The sequence below is a fragment of the Lathamus discolor genome, chromosome 6 (genome assembly GCF_037157495.1).
Source record: "Lathamus discolor isolate bLatDis1 chromosome 6, bLatDis1.hap1, whole genome shotgun sequence".
Classification (NCBI taxonomy): domain Eukaryota; kingdom Metazoa; phylum Chordata; class Aves; order Psittaciformes; family Psittacidae; genus Lathamus; species Lathamus discolor.
This window is the reverse complement of record NC_088889.1, coordinates 53,546,544-53,562,603: the sequence shown is the minus strand read 5'-3', so window position 1 is coordinate 53,562,603 and position 16,060 is coordinate 53,546,544. Positions and strand designations below refer to the sequence as shown.

The 16,060-nt window shown below is 51.2% G+C and overlaps 1 protein-coding gene across 1 annotated transcript in view; it reads right to left on the bottom strand.

The window, feature by feature from the left end:
• The window catches only part of CD81 (CD81 molecule), a 33,824-nt gene extending 20,569 nt beyond the window's left edge, over positions 1-13,255 (bottom strand). Inside the window, exons 1-2 of the mRNA XM_065682770.1 lie at positions 13,129-13,255; positions 2,786-2,900 (exon numbers count right to left, since the gene is read on the bottom strand). Coding sequence (XP_065538842.1) covers positions 2,786-2,900; positions 13,129-13,194 — 181 coding nt within the window. The 5' untranslated portion in view covers positions 13,195-13,255. The remainder of the gene's footprint in view (positions 1-2,785; positions 2,901-13,128) is intronic.
• Between the last annotated feature and the right edge of the window lie 2,805 nt (positions 13,256-16,060).

Genomic DNA, 16,060 nt, shown 5'->3' with positions numbered 1-16,060 from the left:
TAAAACCAGTGGCACCACAGCACCAACCCTCTGCGGAGAGATCAGGCTACTCCAGCTTGTACTGGTACCTGCAGAGATGGACTAGCTCAGCCTTTTCCCACAGGCTCTCATAACCAACTGAATCACAGTTTTGTTTTGTTTTTAAATGCTACTTTAAGTGTACGATCAATAAATACCTAAGAAGCGGTTCACCAGTTGTCAGCATCCAACTTATTAATGCCTCTGGCTAACTTGAAGAATGTTTTCTGATCTGCTATCAACACCTTGCCCAGGCACACAGAGCACTTCAGGAGCAGTGGTACACAAGGGCAAGAAGGATTTTAGGTTTTCATCTACAAATAAAGCAAATAAATGCATATTCGACCATAAGCCTAGCTCAGATGAAGAGCAAGTATTTCCCTTTAGTCACAAGGGCATGAAAGTGCAGTGCTCCAGCTATCCCCATCCATGGTAGCACTTAGTCTTGACAGCGCTGAAGCAGTTAACTTGCCATCTGCTGGAGCACTGGGTCCACAGCCAAAATGGAAGTGCCAAAAGCCAAGACTGCAACAAGTGGTTAGGGATCAGAGGATTCGTGAGCCGTGCTGAGGAAAAGCCCATGAACAAGAGCTCATTTAATAACCTCCCAAGCCAGCGCACAAGACAACTCATTGGATGCAGTGCCAAGGTGCTGAGGGGGAGAGTGTGAACGGAGGGGAAATACTGCTTGTGGGCAACCCCAATCCCAGGAGCTCCCTCCTTGTGGATGGATAAGTGAGCAGGGAACAGTTGCCTGTGCCCATGGGGCTGCAAGGGCAGCTGCTGCAGTGGTCCAGTCTGGCTGCCAGGGAAGCTGAGAGCAGGGACCGCTCCTCTCCTCCTGCTCCCGCAGCAGGCTGAAGGCAGGTAAGCATCACATGTAGTACCCTAGTAGCTGCCCTGCTCCCCAAACCCTCCTTCTCCCAGTTCCCCATTGCCATCAATTCCCACGCACTGACCAGCTGTGTTAATTATCTGTCTTCTCCTGTAACACACGGACACCCTGAGAAAACAGCTTTTAACAAAACAGCTCCAAGTCTGGGGCAGGGGAAAGGACACAGAGAGAAATTAGGGGACACCAAAGCACTGCTTTCCTGCTCCCCCTCCTCAGTAAGTACAAACCCCACGGTAGAAGTTTTCCTCCTCTGACAGCTTTTATTGCTTCCCCCTGTCGTGCAGCAAAGCCTGGCTGGCTTTTAAAAGCCTCCTGACAGATCCCAGGACCAGGGCTCTGCGCCAGACACCAAAAAGCGGTTTGCAAGAAGGAAAAGGAAGAAAAAACAAAACCCTAAAAAAAACCCGGCTCTGGAGGCCAACCCCAGAGAGGATTCCACTCCCAAAGCTGAAATATCATGTGCATGTGTACACTGGATGCCAGAGGAAAGACGGAGGAGTATCAGTTGAGCGGGGGGAAGAGGGGGAAGGGGTAAAAAAAGAAAAGGCAAAAAGAAATCCCAGCTTTCAGACTCCGGAGGGCTGGCTGGGAGAGGCAGCAGCTGAAAGAAATGCTCTGCTGTTATTACTGCATGGAAATTACAGCCGCCAGAAGGAATCCAGGCCAATCTGTTGCTGAATATAACTTTAAAAAGACATCCAGCCTCAAAACATGGGCCATTCCTGGGTGTCACAAGGCCAGCACAGTGGTGGGACCCGCAGTCTGCTCCCCACTGCCTTCTAAATAGAAAAGGCTGAGAACAAAGACAAAACAGAAAGAGGTGGAAGAGCAACAGATGCACAACAGGTGGTACAGAAGGACTTGGCTCCTACATTCCAGGTCCCCCAGGTTTTGGGAGAAATGTGTTAACTAGGGAGACATCAGTTGCTGGCCTCCGGAAGGAAAGAGATGTTTGGGCTGGTTCCTGGAAAGGAGCTTAACTTCTTAAGGGTTCCCTGGTTTTTTTCTTAATTGAAATCTACACCGGGGAAATGCTGCGAATACAGCTCTGGGTGTGCAGCAGGAGAGGGGAGACAACAAGAGAGGGAAACCCACTGCTATTTACAGCAGGCCTGTAACCAGGCACAGTCAGGGAGAGGGCTCAGGCACGCAGTTTCGCAGGCAAGCAGGGCAAACCAAAGGAGAATCGTTTCCAGAAGGTAATTTCAGCTCTAGGTGAGAACAGGACATTGGATCAGACGGGTCCTGTCCCCAGCCCCAGCAGCTTGCACCCAAGCCAGCTCCAGCCTGGCAGCCAGCCCCTCCTGCAAGCGTCTCCCCCTCATCTGTGAGGGATCATTGGAACACAGGGCAAAAATAGGGGGTTTCATCTCCCAGCAAGCCAGCATGCTGTCAAATTAATAAAAATCGTGCTAAGCTTAACCATAACACACAGAGGCTCCACCTGCCCCTCCTGGAGAACATGAGTCATGAGCTCACCGAGCTTCACTTTCCATTGCCAGGGGCTCCATCAGCTACTTTTATATCCCTTTGGATAGGAAACGAGATACGCTTCCAAGAAGTCCCCCCTCTTCCCAAACGTGCTCTGGGGACAGCAGCAGAGAACAGCGGGAGAACCTGCTAAGCCGCAAGTCGTCTTTTGTGCTTTCAGCTGTCGTGACTTTGGGTTCTGTGCTTGGGCCACAGCCAACATTCAACAAACGCTTTGATTGGCGTGGCAGGAGATGTTCTGGGCAGTACAGGGGCAGCGGGAGGCAGTTTTAGGCTGACCTCGCTGCTCACCTGGAGCTTTCTGCCCTGCTTTTGGGCACTGCAGTTCCCCCTGGGGCACGACAGCCGTGCAGCAATGCCAGCATGCTCACACCTACTTACCGACGTAGAAGGTGTTGGGGGCCTGCTTCTCGCCCAGATGCAGGTAGAGGATATTCGTCGTCTGCGAGTCATGCCGGAGCCACAGGGCCACTCCCAGGATGATGCCTCCTGCCAGCTGGGGAGAAAGCAGAGGGAAGCAGATGTTACCACTGCTGCAGCAGCACCAGACCCCAGGCAGCAGATTTCAGGTGGGAGCAGAAGGCTTGCTTTTCATCTTTCTGCAAAGTCTTATCTACTCTTTTCACGTACAAGAGCATCCTTCCCAACCATTGTCCTACCCCTGCAACGTGCTTTGTGCCCCATGCCACATGAGCCACACAATCTTCTCTGCTTTGTGAAAAGTTCCCTCATTCTGGCAATGTGCAAAGCCCCTTCCAGTTCCTGCAGGTGATTTCTTTCCTAAAAGCACTTTTGTTACTCAATTAAAATGGAAGGCTCAGCCTTACCCAAGAAGCACGACACGTGCAACTCAGGCTTTTAGGAGAGCTTTTCAACAGAATTTAGGATTAGCCCCAACTAGTCCCTTTTCCCAACAGGCTGTTATCACCCCATTTCATTTCTCTGTGATGTACAAAGAGGGTTTTGTTTGATCTGCTGAGAACCTGGTAGGAAGGATGAGGAGACTGTGGCTTAGAAAGCAGGAGCTTTTTCCCTCAGCCTCCACTCTCATGTGCCCATTAATTTCCATTCATACTCAGGCTTTCACTCTGAGCAGACCTAGTGCTCCTCTGGCAGGTAAGGCTTTCCTTAACATCCTAATACAGGGATTGAAGAAGAGCAAATCCTCAGTACAGGCCAAGGCACAATCACACCGCTTTCGGAGGCTACCATGAAGATGCTCAACAGAGTTGAGCAGCTCTGCAAGTCAACAAGGCTGAAACCGCTGCCTTGCCTGCTGCTGTGCTCCAGCAGAAGAGCAGAGCACCCACACACATGTGGAAGCCCCCAGGGCAAGGGCAAAAACACATCCAACACAGGAGATGTTCTGCGCATGGAGCATCGACCCAGCTTACCACTGGGATACTTATGTCCAAGTTATGGGAGGTTTGATGACTGACTTCCTCACTGTTTTTTCCCTTTCAGGGCAGGGCAGGGAGTGGCAGGAGAGGATGGGAGCAGAGTGGGGGCACTGCGGCAGGGAAGGTGTCAGTGACAGCAAGTCCAGCCGGAGTTCCAGCAGGACTCGCTGTGTTCTCCATACCACCCACCCCCTCTTCCATTTAAAACCACGAGAGGAGGGGAATATAAACACATGTAAAAAACCAAACAACAAACCCTTAAGAATGTAATGTCACTCTTGTGAAAGGCTGGAAGCCCCTGTTCAAATGACGATGTAATTTTGAGCGTCCTACACCCTAGAAGCCACTCGTCTTAATAAAGGGAAGTTAACTACCAATGAGTAGAGAAGTACAAACACGATTTCTTTCAACAGGCTCAGAGCCAGGTCAGCGATGGGCATGAGAGGCCCCATGACAGTCACATTGAAAAAAAAGCACAAAAAGAGTTTGTTCAGTTAAAGTGCAAAGTCCTCAGTTGTGAGGGACAGCAAAGCCTCGGTGAACACACAGGGACTGGGATGTGCAAGTTAGGCTGTCAGGAGGTCAGCTGGTGCTTCTCCTCCTTGATCACTTCTGCAAGTCCCAGCCAAGGGATTTTTACAGGGGTGCCACTGAAGCCCGGCAGAACCACACAACTAATGCAAAACTCACAGGGCAAGCTGACCCTGGGGGTTTTCTACATATCAGAGGGAGAAAATCCCCACTCAGCTCTCTGGAGCAGGAGGGAAGATTTTACAAGTCTTTCCCCAATTTGCCTCCAAAATAATCAGCTTTTAACACTTCTCCCATAGCAACCAATGCAACTTCCCCACTGGCACTGTCCATCACTCCTCTTGCGCTTGGGAGAGCCTGAGGTTCTCCAAACACTGGCTATGGAGAAAAGTCATGAAAGCCGGCGTGTGCTCAAATCCAACTCCAAATAAGGCAGCTTGTGGCTTTGCAGAAAGTTACCCAAATCCAGCCTGGCATGGCTCGTTCATTGTCTGAGGGCATAGCAAAGTCCGTGTTTATCCTCTCGGGAGAAGAAGAATGTCCCCAGATTAATCAGTGCCGCTCTTAAAGAAAAGGTCTCTCAGGGGCTCCCAGGGCAGAAGAGATCCCAAGGAAGTTTTGGGGGTTTCTGCTGGTTGGGAGAGATGAAGAAAAGGCAGCAGCTCTTCTTGGTTTGTTTTTTCCTGTGCAAGGAAACACTGCTCTGCCCTGCCATGCTGTCCTCTGCACCCAGCAGTACCTACCCCAGCACCCCCTGCCACCCATGGAGAGGTTGGGCCAACACCAACACAAGGAGCAGTAGCTGCTTTCTGATCAAATTTGTGCTAAAGCATCTGACACAGAACAGAAAGCAGGCTGCAAGCTGTCCTCGAGATACTTCTCAATCATTCAGGAGCATCAGCTGAAGGGATAGAGCCTCTTCAGACTCCTCAAACCCACCCCAGTCGTGAGGTCTGCTGATGGCAGCCAGCTGAACCATCTCCAGATGTTCCCAGTTTCATCCTGAATGCACCCCAGGAACATCCCACATCTCTCCCGCTCTGCCTGACTCCATTTGCTTTCTTAACAGAGCACGGTAGACCTCCGAATGGAAGTTTTAATCCAACAGCAGCTGGATTTCTTAGGAGAAAATGACATTCACTTACTAATGAAAACAAGGTTTAAGCTATGGTGAATAACTTTTTCCATGAAATCCATACATCCTTCCACCACCAAGAAGCACAGGGAGTAATTAAGGCATCTTTCTTCCCAAAGGACAGCAGACAGGAGGGAGCAAACCTTATCAGCTCGCTACAGTAACCCTGCCTTCCACTGCACCTTCCTTGGGATAATCTCATTCTTATACAACTTGTTCCAGATATAAGCTTGGTATTTTCTTCCCTCTCCATCTGACAACCACTGCTGTTTGACCATAAGAGCCACAACAGCTCCAAGCACCAACGGCAGCATCATGCTCATCTCTAGGCTGCGTACTCTCATACACTAAATATTCCTGGGTTTTTTTCTGCTGTAGGTATCTGTGATACTGGAAAGGTTGGGGTACACATTTTTGGGGACTGCTTCAACAAAAGCAACGCTCTAAGACATGCAACTTCAGCAACACCAGCACTTTTGTTTTCCACAAGCCAACCTCCCTAGCTGGCCGTTTCTCTGCCAGCACAAAAGCACTGTCAGAGTTGCATCCCCAGTGCTTCCCAGGATGTGGCCGGCCATGGAGATGGCGCCCCAGCAGCCCTCCAGCACAGCAGAGGTGGTGCAGCAGGCTCCAGCCTTTCCTCTTTACTGCTATTTTCCAGCTTCCAGAGATTTATTGCTTCTTCCACAGACAGCCAGACTTTTCCAGCTGGATCCTGCCTGCCCAAGGCTTGCTTTTTGCAGGGACACTGTTTCCACTTGGAACGGCAGGGAAAAGCCCCCATGGGATGCTGTGCAGGGGAGGGGAAAAGCAGCCCCCTAAGGGGTTAGGGTACCACTGTCTGAGTGTCATGACGACGGCAGGTACGCAGCCCTGGTTTGCTGCCCCATCCACCATGCACATAGCAGGACTCCCTCCTGGATTAAGCCTCATTGACCGATATGCTTACCCTAAAATTTCCCATATCCAGCTGCAGAGCAAGGGAACAAGCCCATCTTTCAGGGTTGTCACTCCTCCCCTCCACAAGAAATTCCCATGATTTGGTGGTGCATGGATTAGCCCCGTTCCCCCTTTAGCGTGGGGCACCCCATGTCCAAGCTGCTCCCACCTTGGCCTGTTACTGCCCAGACACTCACACCAGGATGTGCATCACCCCCTTGTCCCTTCCGCTACCCCCAGCCCTTTTCCTCCTGCTCCCTTTCCTCCGCCCCTCTCCAAAATAGGTTTCCTGGCAGGGGGGAGGAGGAAGAGGTAGTCCCAGCTATAGGGTGGCTTGCTGGGAGTGTCAAAGAGACACAGACATCCTGCAGCTCAAGCCGTGGAGGAGGGAAGTGGAGGTGCCAGCAGTTTCACAATGCTGTATTTTTAGCAGCGCCGCTTCCCGCAGCCACGGCCAGTCCTGCTGCCGAGACGCTGCTTCCCAACCCGCATGAGCCACAGGGCCGGAAGAACCTCCTGCCCTGCTGCAAAAATGCCGCTGGCAGAGCCCACACCATGATAACTGTGAAATCATAGAGCGGTTTGGGTTGGAAAGGAGCTTAAGATCATTTGGTTCCAACCCCCTGCCATGGGCAGGGACACCTTCCACTAGACGAGGTTGCTCAAAGCCCCATCCAACCTGGCCTTGAACACTGCCAGGGATGGGGCAGCACAGTTACTAACAAGAAACCAGACGCTGCCAATAAAGCTCATCAGATTTAGGATGGTTTATGATTTGGGTAGATGATCTGAGATTTTCAACAAGTTTTGACACACACAGGCTTGCAGCTTCCCTTACACTGCCTCGAAGCTGAGCCCTTTGGTGGGCAGCAGCAGCACCTGGATCCCACTCAAGGCTCCCCATAGCCCCTCCCCAGCACAACCTGCAAAGCAACTGAGATGTAGTATAACTGAATTCTCCTCCGTTCAAGTGTGGGGAAGTGGGACACAGAAGGACAAAATGGCTTGCCAAGGCTGAAGTATCTTGCCATGCAAGAAGCCACTTGCACAGCCAGGAATGAACTGCTAATTTGGGTTTGAATGCTTTGCTTCCAGGTTATTTGTGAGTGTCTAGAGCAGCAGATACCATATTCTCCAATATGTGCAGCGTGAATAATGAAAAATCATTCTCTCACCTCACCTAGTATGAGTGGGGAAAAAAAAGCAAGAAGCCAGATATTCATAACTTGATGGAAATTATCTTTGGAAGAGCAATACGCACTCTTGCGAGATACATGCTAGGGCTTTACACATTCTGCACTACCGCCTCGAGGAGCAAGGCAGGCAGGAGAGAAGCACACGACTACTGGTGGCAGGCACACAAGTACAGGCAGCACTAAGCCTGCCAGCACCCTTCCTAGAAAACACAAGTTGAACCTCTTTTCTATTGCACATAGAGGTACTCTGAGGAAGCACTGAAAAGGCTCGGGGTGCAGCTGAAAGCTGAATGGCAGCCCACAAACCTGAAAACTTTGGCTTGATGCTGCGACGGTCTTCATGTTACGACAGCGGGACTTCACAGCAAAAATTCACTTACAACTTTGAGGTGAGAAGCGCTACAGATGGTCCCTAATGCTTGTCAGGATGGATTGTGGGATACCCTGGAGCACCAACATATCTGGATCCCCAGGAAGACTTCTTGGAGGTGTGAAAGCAGGAGAAGTGACTTAAATCAGACAAAAGCAGTTGTACTTGGACAGCCACAGGAGGTAAAAACTTTTCCACTGAGCTCGGCACAAGCACGCTCCATCTGCAGCGTCAGGCAGGGCTCTTCTTGGGAAGTGCAGGCGTGTCATTTCTGCTGCGTTCCGCAGCAACTGCGCTGGACGGCCACAGAAAGTCAGGCTGAAAGTCTGCAGGCAAGGCCTGGCCAGGAACCGCAGAATGGGCATCTGGGAAAAACCCCGTGGTCTGCAGGCAGGAGGAGGAGGGTTCCGCTCCCAGCAGCGGAGCCACCGCCACCTCCAGCAGTGGCTATTAATAGAGTGGCCGGCCAGGGGGAAATTCTCTGCTGGTGCCTAAGTTACCAGCCCCACAACACTGCGGGGCTTTTCAAAACAAGCTCCAGAGGAGCATTCCCCAAGGAGCAGCACACCAAAGGCCAAGTACGGCTGACGGATGGGAGGAGAGCAGGAATCTGGAACCAAAATCCAGGAGTGGGGTCCTCCAGTGGGAAGCACCGAGCCTGCCACAGCCTGAATCCCTCTGTGGAAGGGAGTATCACTACACACCGACATCTACCAGCAGGTTTTATTTGCTCTCGGCAGAGAGGAAAACAGTTTCAGGTGTTGCTTTAAAATTAATTTGGCCCAGTACATATGCATTTAACTACAATGGTAATACAACTGCTTTCTCTTTTTAATGACACACCGAAAGGTACAGCATCAAAGTGTTTCTCAAGGCACTGCACATGGGTTAACGCTCTTGCAGGAGATAAGCACTAGAGTGGTTGACAGAAGAATAACCTCAGGAAAACAGAGCAATCTCCCCCACCAGCCACCAATGATCTTCCCTCCTCCCAGTGGCAGCCCAGCCCATTAACTGAAATAGGGTACCTCTGCAGGGCAGGGCAGCAGTCCCTTCAAAAGACCTGCTTAAATCCCAGAGAGCCATCAGCTCTCTCAGCTCAGGTCCAGATAGAGAGCCTGCCAGGAAAACCTTTCATTTGCCCTTCAAAGACAGACATTAAAGAGCTGCAAGGCGAAGCATGTGTGGAAATATTCTTGTCTGTACATCATCCCAGGATACTGAACCCAAAGCTGGTGGAAGAAGACGCTGGGCCGGCATCACACCTTTACTGCTCACCAAGCTCTGCGGTGCCCAGGGAGACCAATAAGCAAAAGAAGCCCCATACTCTGCAGCGGAGCCTCCTGGTAGCCACTATCACTATCAGAAGTGCTCAGCACATGCCTGCACCCAGAATAAAATGCAGGCTAATTTGCTTCAGAGCTGCATGCCACATGAACCACCATTCCCTGTTTAAACCTGTGTACAGCAGTACTCAGCTGCCCTCCTCGTCACATTGGAACAGTCAAGAGCCACTCAGCAGCGCTGTCACCATGGGACCACCACCACAGAGAGCCACCACCTCCCTCCACCCTCACCTCTCATCAGTAAGGCCAAGTTCCCTTTTGCACACTTTGTGGACTCCAAGGGACAGCCAACTGGATTTTCCAGTGTTGCACAAGAAAGTATTTAAGTCTGCTATCCCTTCCCTTCCAACCACCACTGTCCAGACAGGCTTTCACTTCCACCTTGCCTTTTCTCTTGCCCTTCCTCCCCTTTGCATCCCAACCGTACCACATCCCCTCAATACAGGCAAGAGAAAAGAGTTAGGTGGTGCCTGGAAAATGGCATTAGGCGCAAGCTCCTCCTTTTAATTAGGCACCTCTCTAGTAGGGCAGTCAGGAGTGCTCTAGAGCTGGAAGGCTGCCATAGGCTGTATTAGCTGATAAGTTGGGTGATCCTTCTCCAAGCAAGCCAATTTCTCCTTGGTTATGCTTAATTAAATTTTAAAATAGCTCTCTGGCTTCCTTTGTCCTCCCTAGGGACTCTTTGCAGCAGTGGTCAGTCCAGCCCCACGCACTGAGCTCTGCCATCACATCTGGATAGTTCAGGAAAGCAGTAAAAGTCCATCCGTCTACCAAGTGTGGGATGGAGAAGCAGCACCACTTGCCACATTCCCAGCCCAGCCCTGCTTTGGCCATGTCCTCTCCTGGGATGGGCACCCATCTGTATGTGTGGCCTGTACAGCTCCCTCCTCAAGAGTCACTATGGACTGAGCACATGGCATCTTCTACTCAAAAATGCATGCACAAAGGAAAAACAACCCCAAAGAATAAAGTAAACCCAAATCATCCCAGGCAGAGAGGGTTGCCAAGGTGCCCTGGGGAGCTGGCAGCAGGGCTGCCTTTTCCTCTTGCTTTTCAACACAACAGCTTTGTGAAACCCCCTGCGCTGACAGAGGAAGGACTGGGAGGAAACCAGAGGGGTGTCAGTTTATTTACAGTCCAGCAGGAGAGCAGGGCTACTTTAAAAAGTTATCAGAGTTTCTGCCTTATTTGTTAACACCGTTAAGGCTGGGAATTGCTTCCTTTCATCCTCTTGGGCGCTGCAGCAAGGTCCCACGCAGCACAATTGCGATGCCTGTCAAACTTTGGGCTCTGCCTCCTGCTTGTTTTCATCAACACTGCCCAACCTCGACTGGACGCAAGGCATGCGATAAGCTAATGTGTGTGAGGTGCCCAGCAGCCTGTGCATGCTAGCCAGCTGGCAGGGCCACAGGGCTGCGAGTGCCCAGTCTCGCACCACGCTGGGGTCCTGCCACAGCCACCCTGCAGAACGGGTGCTCAGGACCACGTCCAGTCTGTAAATGCCATTCCATGAAAAGGACATTCATGCTTTGGTGGCAACCGAGGCATCCCTCCAGAGCTAGGCACACAAGGTTGGCTGCTAACCATGTACACTTTGTGGTAAACCTAAAACTCCCCTCAACTACTGGCTTAGAAAACACCATAGAAGTGCTTGAAAACCCCAAGACCTGGTGTTCAACCACCCTTCAGATGGCCAGCCTTGCAGAAAGCATTGTTAATTCAAATGAAGCCCAGGTTTCTTATCGCACAGGAGGTGGTCCAAGGGGACTGGCCATGGGGGAGCCCAGTGCTGGGAGTGGCCTGCGGAGCTGGTGGATCTCAGCTCGCAGGCACCCCTCCTTGGGAGGAGCTGGAGAATCTTTCCGCAGGCATCAGGCTCCCTTCAACGGGTAGAGCAAGGCACCAGAAGTCCTAACAGGGAAATTAAACAGCTCAGCTATTCCTCTTGGAAGCAAAATGCCCATTTATGAAAGATAAGGTGTTTTGTCAATGCAGATTGGGGTGAGCAAGTGAGCTTGCTCAGGAACAGCAGCTGTGCAGAGCCCCCAGCATCCTTCCTCCCACCCAGGAGACCCTTCCTCTCTCACATACCCACCCGGCAGCTTCAGCCACAAGAATGGCAGGAAACTGGGTCCAGAAAAGAAGAATCCCCAGGATAAGCATGGTAACTCAGAAGGAGCAACACTTCAGAGAAAAGCCTACCCGCCTCCATCCTGCCATTTCAAAGGTGGAGGAAAAGGTTAAAATAAACTCCCAGGTCTGTCCCACACTCATCTTGCAGCTGGCAGTGCATCAGGTATCAATTAACACCACTGTCGTCAGAGCTCGTCATCCCTCCCCGGTCAGCACTATACCCAGAAACAAGGCGAGGTGGCCTGAAACCAGGCCAGATTTGGCAGCACTCACTCCCATGCAGTAGTTAAGCCCCACATCTCCCAGAGGTGGGAACCACCCAACAGCTTCACCGTGCACCCTGGGGAGAAGGCAACAGGCAGAGGCTCCTGTCGGGCAGAGTACTCCCCATGCTAAGGGAAGGCTAGCTCTGGAAAGCACTGATCCCATCCCCATCTCTCCAGCCCTCCTCGCTGTCTTCACTGCTGCGAGCAAAGATTAAGAAAACATCCAAATTCCCTCTCAACAAAGCAGGGTGTTGACAAGGGCCGCATCCTGACCATGCAGCCAGCGCTCAGCAAGCTGTACCCTGCCTCCGTGGGGTGGGGCTGGGCTTGCTTGCAAGAAAAACAGCATTTTGGGGAATGGAAAACAGCCTATCCGGAAAAAAAAACCAACCCAGAAACGAAAAAAGCAGCCTGCTTGGGCACATTGTGCTGCTGCGGGCGCTGGAGCAGGCACGGAGCGTTTCTTGCCACGCCAGCCCCTGGCTGCCGGAGGGTTTTTCTAACCAGGAAAAACCTGGTTTGCGAGAAAACGGGGATACGCTGCTTTCTGCTAAATCAGCCGCATGTCTGGATGGATTATTTCATGAGAAACTTTCTCAGCGAAGGAGAGCTCTCCAGCCTGGGCAAAATCTGCATCCTAAAATAACTTCGCAGGCTGCAGGGCAGCAGTCCCCAGCTTGGCACCGTCCACACGCGGGTGTCAAAGCCGGCTCCCAACACGGTGCCCGGACCACCGAGCCCCATGCACTCCCTGCCAGCTCTAGGGCTGGGGAGAGCAAAACCAGCCCCGTGGTTTCGGAACACCTTCTCCTCTCCGGCTCCTCTGCAGGCACGGCTGGGCCAGCGCCTCTCCTCCCTGCGCCTGGCAGCATCCATCCTACCCATCCCTGCCTCCCGGCTCGGCGGCTTTCCCACCGCAGCTCCCAGCCAGAGGGGCCTGGGAGCAGCGGACCTGGGGGATGTCGGCCCGCTGCAGCCCCCCGCTCCGCTCCACCCCAGCTCGGTCCCCGCGCAGCACCCCCCGCCCTTCCGCTCCGAACGGATGCGTACAAACACATTTAACGGTTGGACCCGAGCACCTTAAAGGTCTTTGCAGCCTAAACGATTCTATGCTTCTATACCTACATATGTATCTATATAGAGAAAACACACAGATAAACAGGTGCGAATAAATAAATACATATATATACGCGTGCATTAAAAAAAGCAAAGGATAAATACCCCCCCCCCCCCCCCCCCACTCCCCGAAAAAGCAGCCCTTAAGATATATCCCAGGCAGCAAGCCTTAATGCTGGGGGAGCGGGAGACAGGGTAAAACCAGGCGCAGGCAGAAGAGCCATATTGGAGCCCCGCTATCGCAAGCTCTGGGGCGGCTGAACCCCCTCCCCGCCGCCGCCCCGGCGCTCACCCAGAAGATGAAGTTGAAGACGAAGAGGAGGTATTTGATGCACTTGGTGCAGCCTTCCACCCCCATGGCGGCCGATCTCAATCTCTACGGCTAAGCTCAGGCGGCTGCGGCGCGGGAGAAGAGAATACCCCACCCCCGGCCACGCCCCCCCGTAAGCCCCGCCTCCCGCCCCTCCGGGGGTGACGGGTCTGTGCACACTGACCCCCCCCTCCCGAAACATGGGGCTCTGTTCTCCCACACACGCAGTTTTGTTTCGGTTTCCTCCCCATTTTCTCCCTACCTTTTCCACCTTTTTTCCTTTTTCTCTTTTCCTTCCCGTCTTTTCCCTTTTCTTGTTTTTTTTCCCTTTTCCCTTTTACTTTTCTTCTATTATCTTCATAGAATCACAGAATCTTTTGGTTTGGAAGGGACTTTAACGATCATCTCGTTCCAACCCCCCTGTCATGGGCAGGGACACCTTCCACTAGACCAGGTTGTTCAAAGCTCTGTGAACACTGCCAGGGATGGGGCAGCCACAGCTTCTCTGGGCAACCTGTGCCAGGGCCTCACCACCCTCACAGTAAAGAACTTCTTCTTGATGTCTAACCTAAATATAACCTCTTCCAGCTTGAAGCCATTCCCCCCTGTCCTGTCACTATGTGCCCTGGTGAAAAGCCCCTCTCCAGATTTCTTGCCAGCCCCTTTACGCACTGGAAGCTGCTCTAAGGTCTCCCTGGACTCTTCTCTTGTCCAAGCTGAACAACCCCAGATTCTCAGCCTGTCTTCCCCCAGTCCATTTTTTCCTTTTTTGCCTTTTTTCTTTTCCTCTTTTTTTTTTTCTTTCTTTTTTGTTGTGTTTTTTGGGGTTTTTTGTTTTTGTTTTTGTTTTTTGTTGAGGGACTCTATCACAGCCATCTCCTAAACCTGGCCACCATCCCTTAAACATCAGTGTTTACCCCTAACCTCACCAGGCAGCCTGGGGTAAAACCTAGGGTACCGTGAATGGGTGCAGGGTGCAGCAGGATTTGTATTTCTGTATACAGAAGTCTTGGGATGCAACCATGAGGGGACCTCCTTCAAAAAAAAAAAAAAAAAAAAAAGAAGAGAAAAAGATTTTTACATTTTTATATTACTTTTTTACCTATATTCCCCCCACCTATTTTATTCTAAGCTCTGATCCGCCAAACACTTTTTGCCTGAGCTTTTGGATATATTACTGCAAGCAATGGCTTCAGGTTCAGTAGAACCTCTCAGGATGCTATCTATTGATTACTGGGTTGCATGAGCATCTGGGGGACTTCAGGGCTGCCCAGTGAAGAGGTCACACATGTCAATAATGCAAGTAAGCCTCCCATTATGGCTTTGAAATCTCGGTTAGATTTTAGTTAAAAGAAACCCTAACGTTGTGCAACAGCAGCATGATGAAATTTCCCAAGCTTTTGGCCAAAACCTACCTTGACCCACTTGCTCATCCCTAGAAATATAAACTGCAAGCACATTCACTTCTTCCAGAGAGGGGCAGGCTAGTTAAGTCACATAATCAGAGTGTAAGAGGAGTTCTGGTAAAGGCAGCAGCTCTCACTTCCATCAAAGCTCAGGACCTCACCGTGCTAAGTATGAGCTCGGTGCCTGCCTGCAGTGTCATATGTGGAAACCTGCCCTCTTTCTGCCTAGGCGCTTGTCTCTAGTGAAAGCTTCTGAGCCAAACATTTTCACACACGATGGAGTCTTCCCTGCCATGCATCCCATAGGCAGGAATGTGCTGTTAGCTAAGCACACATTTCCTACACATGTATGCTGAAAATGAGCCAACTTGTTCCAAAATCATGCCATTGCCCTTAAGGATGAGTTGGTCCAGAGCTCTGTCATGTTCATCAGACCCTTCTTTGCCCCTGCAGTAACAGCCCACGATGCTCCATGGTGTCAGGGACCAGGAATGAATAGAAGTTGGTCCCATTCTCCAATTACTTACGCTGAGTGCATCCTGGATTGCGGGCTTGCCACGGATGCATAAACCCTTTGTCTCTAAGCCACATTCACTCATCCAGCCTTACCAGAGAAGTTGGAGGCTCATGAGGCTATTTATGCAAGTAACTGCTACCCCAAATGATCAGTACGACCCATCTGGTTATGGCAATAGCCACAATCCTGTGTGGCTCCTGCTCATTGATCCAAAGGATAACATCAGGATCCTGAAGGTGCTCACTTGCTACATCATAGCATCCCACAACATTTTCTTTTCTGCACCTTCATCCTTTCCAGCTATAAATATCAAAAGGAAAATACCCCCCAACCCTACACAAACACTGATAGGAGGCTGCATGAACCACAGAGCCTGTCGTGCATTAGTTCTCAGAAAAACTCTCAGAGGCACTGCTTGGAGAGTCTGTGTGAGGGAGAGGAAGGAACCAGCTGCAAACCGATAAGACCAGCAGCAGCAGCCCCACGGCTATGAAGGAATATGACTCTCAACTCAACCTCTGTGTGCTGGAGAGCGGGCAACCCCAGCTGCAATCACTGTCATGAAGTTGGCATTGAATCTGCTTCTGGGGAGCCTGGGATTGCTTCTTTTTTTTGTCACTGTTGCTTTTCTTTTCCTGCTTTCTGCCTTTTTTCCTCTTGTGCTGGGAAATGAAGGAAAATGGAAACCAAGAAATAAAGCTTTTCGTACCGTCCAAAAACTGTATTAGCAAACAATCTAGTTTGGAGCTAACACAGACCTGTTTCTGGGACTTTCCTTTGGGCTGTGTTGGAGCCCATCCTGTGCAGAGCTGAGGCACAGAAGTGGCTCTGACAGGGGGAGCAGGGGCACAGCCCCACCATCTCCTGCATCAAGAAGCTCCCAGTTAGAGGCTAAAACCTACTGGGTATAAACCGGGTTCACCCATCTGGCTGTACAAAGGAAGTCCTCTCCAAAACTTGGAAGTGGAAAAGGATTTCAAGATTTGTCCAA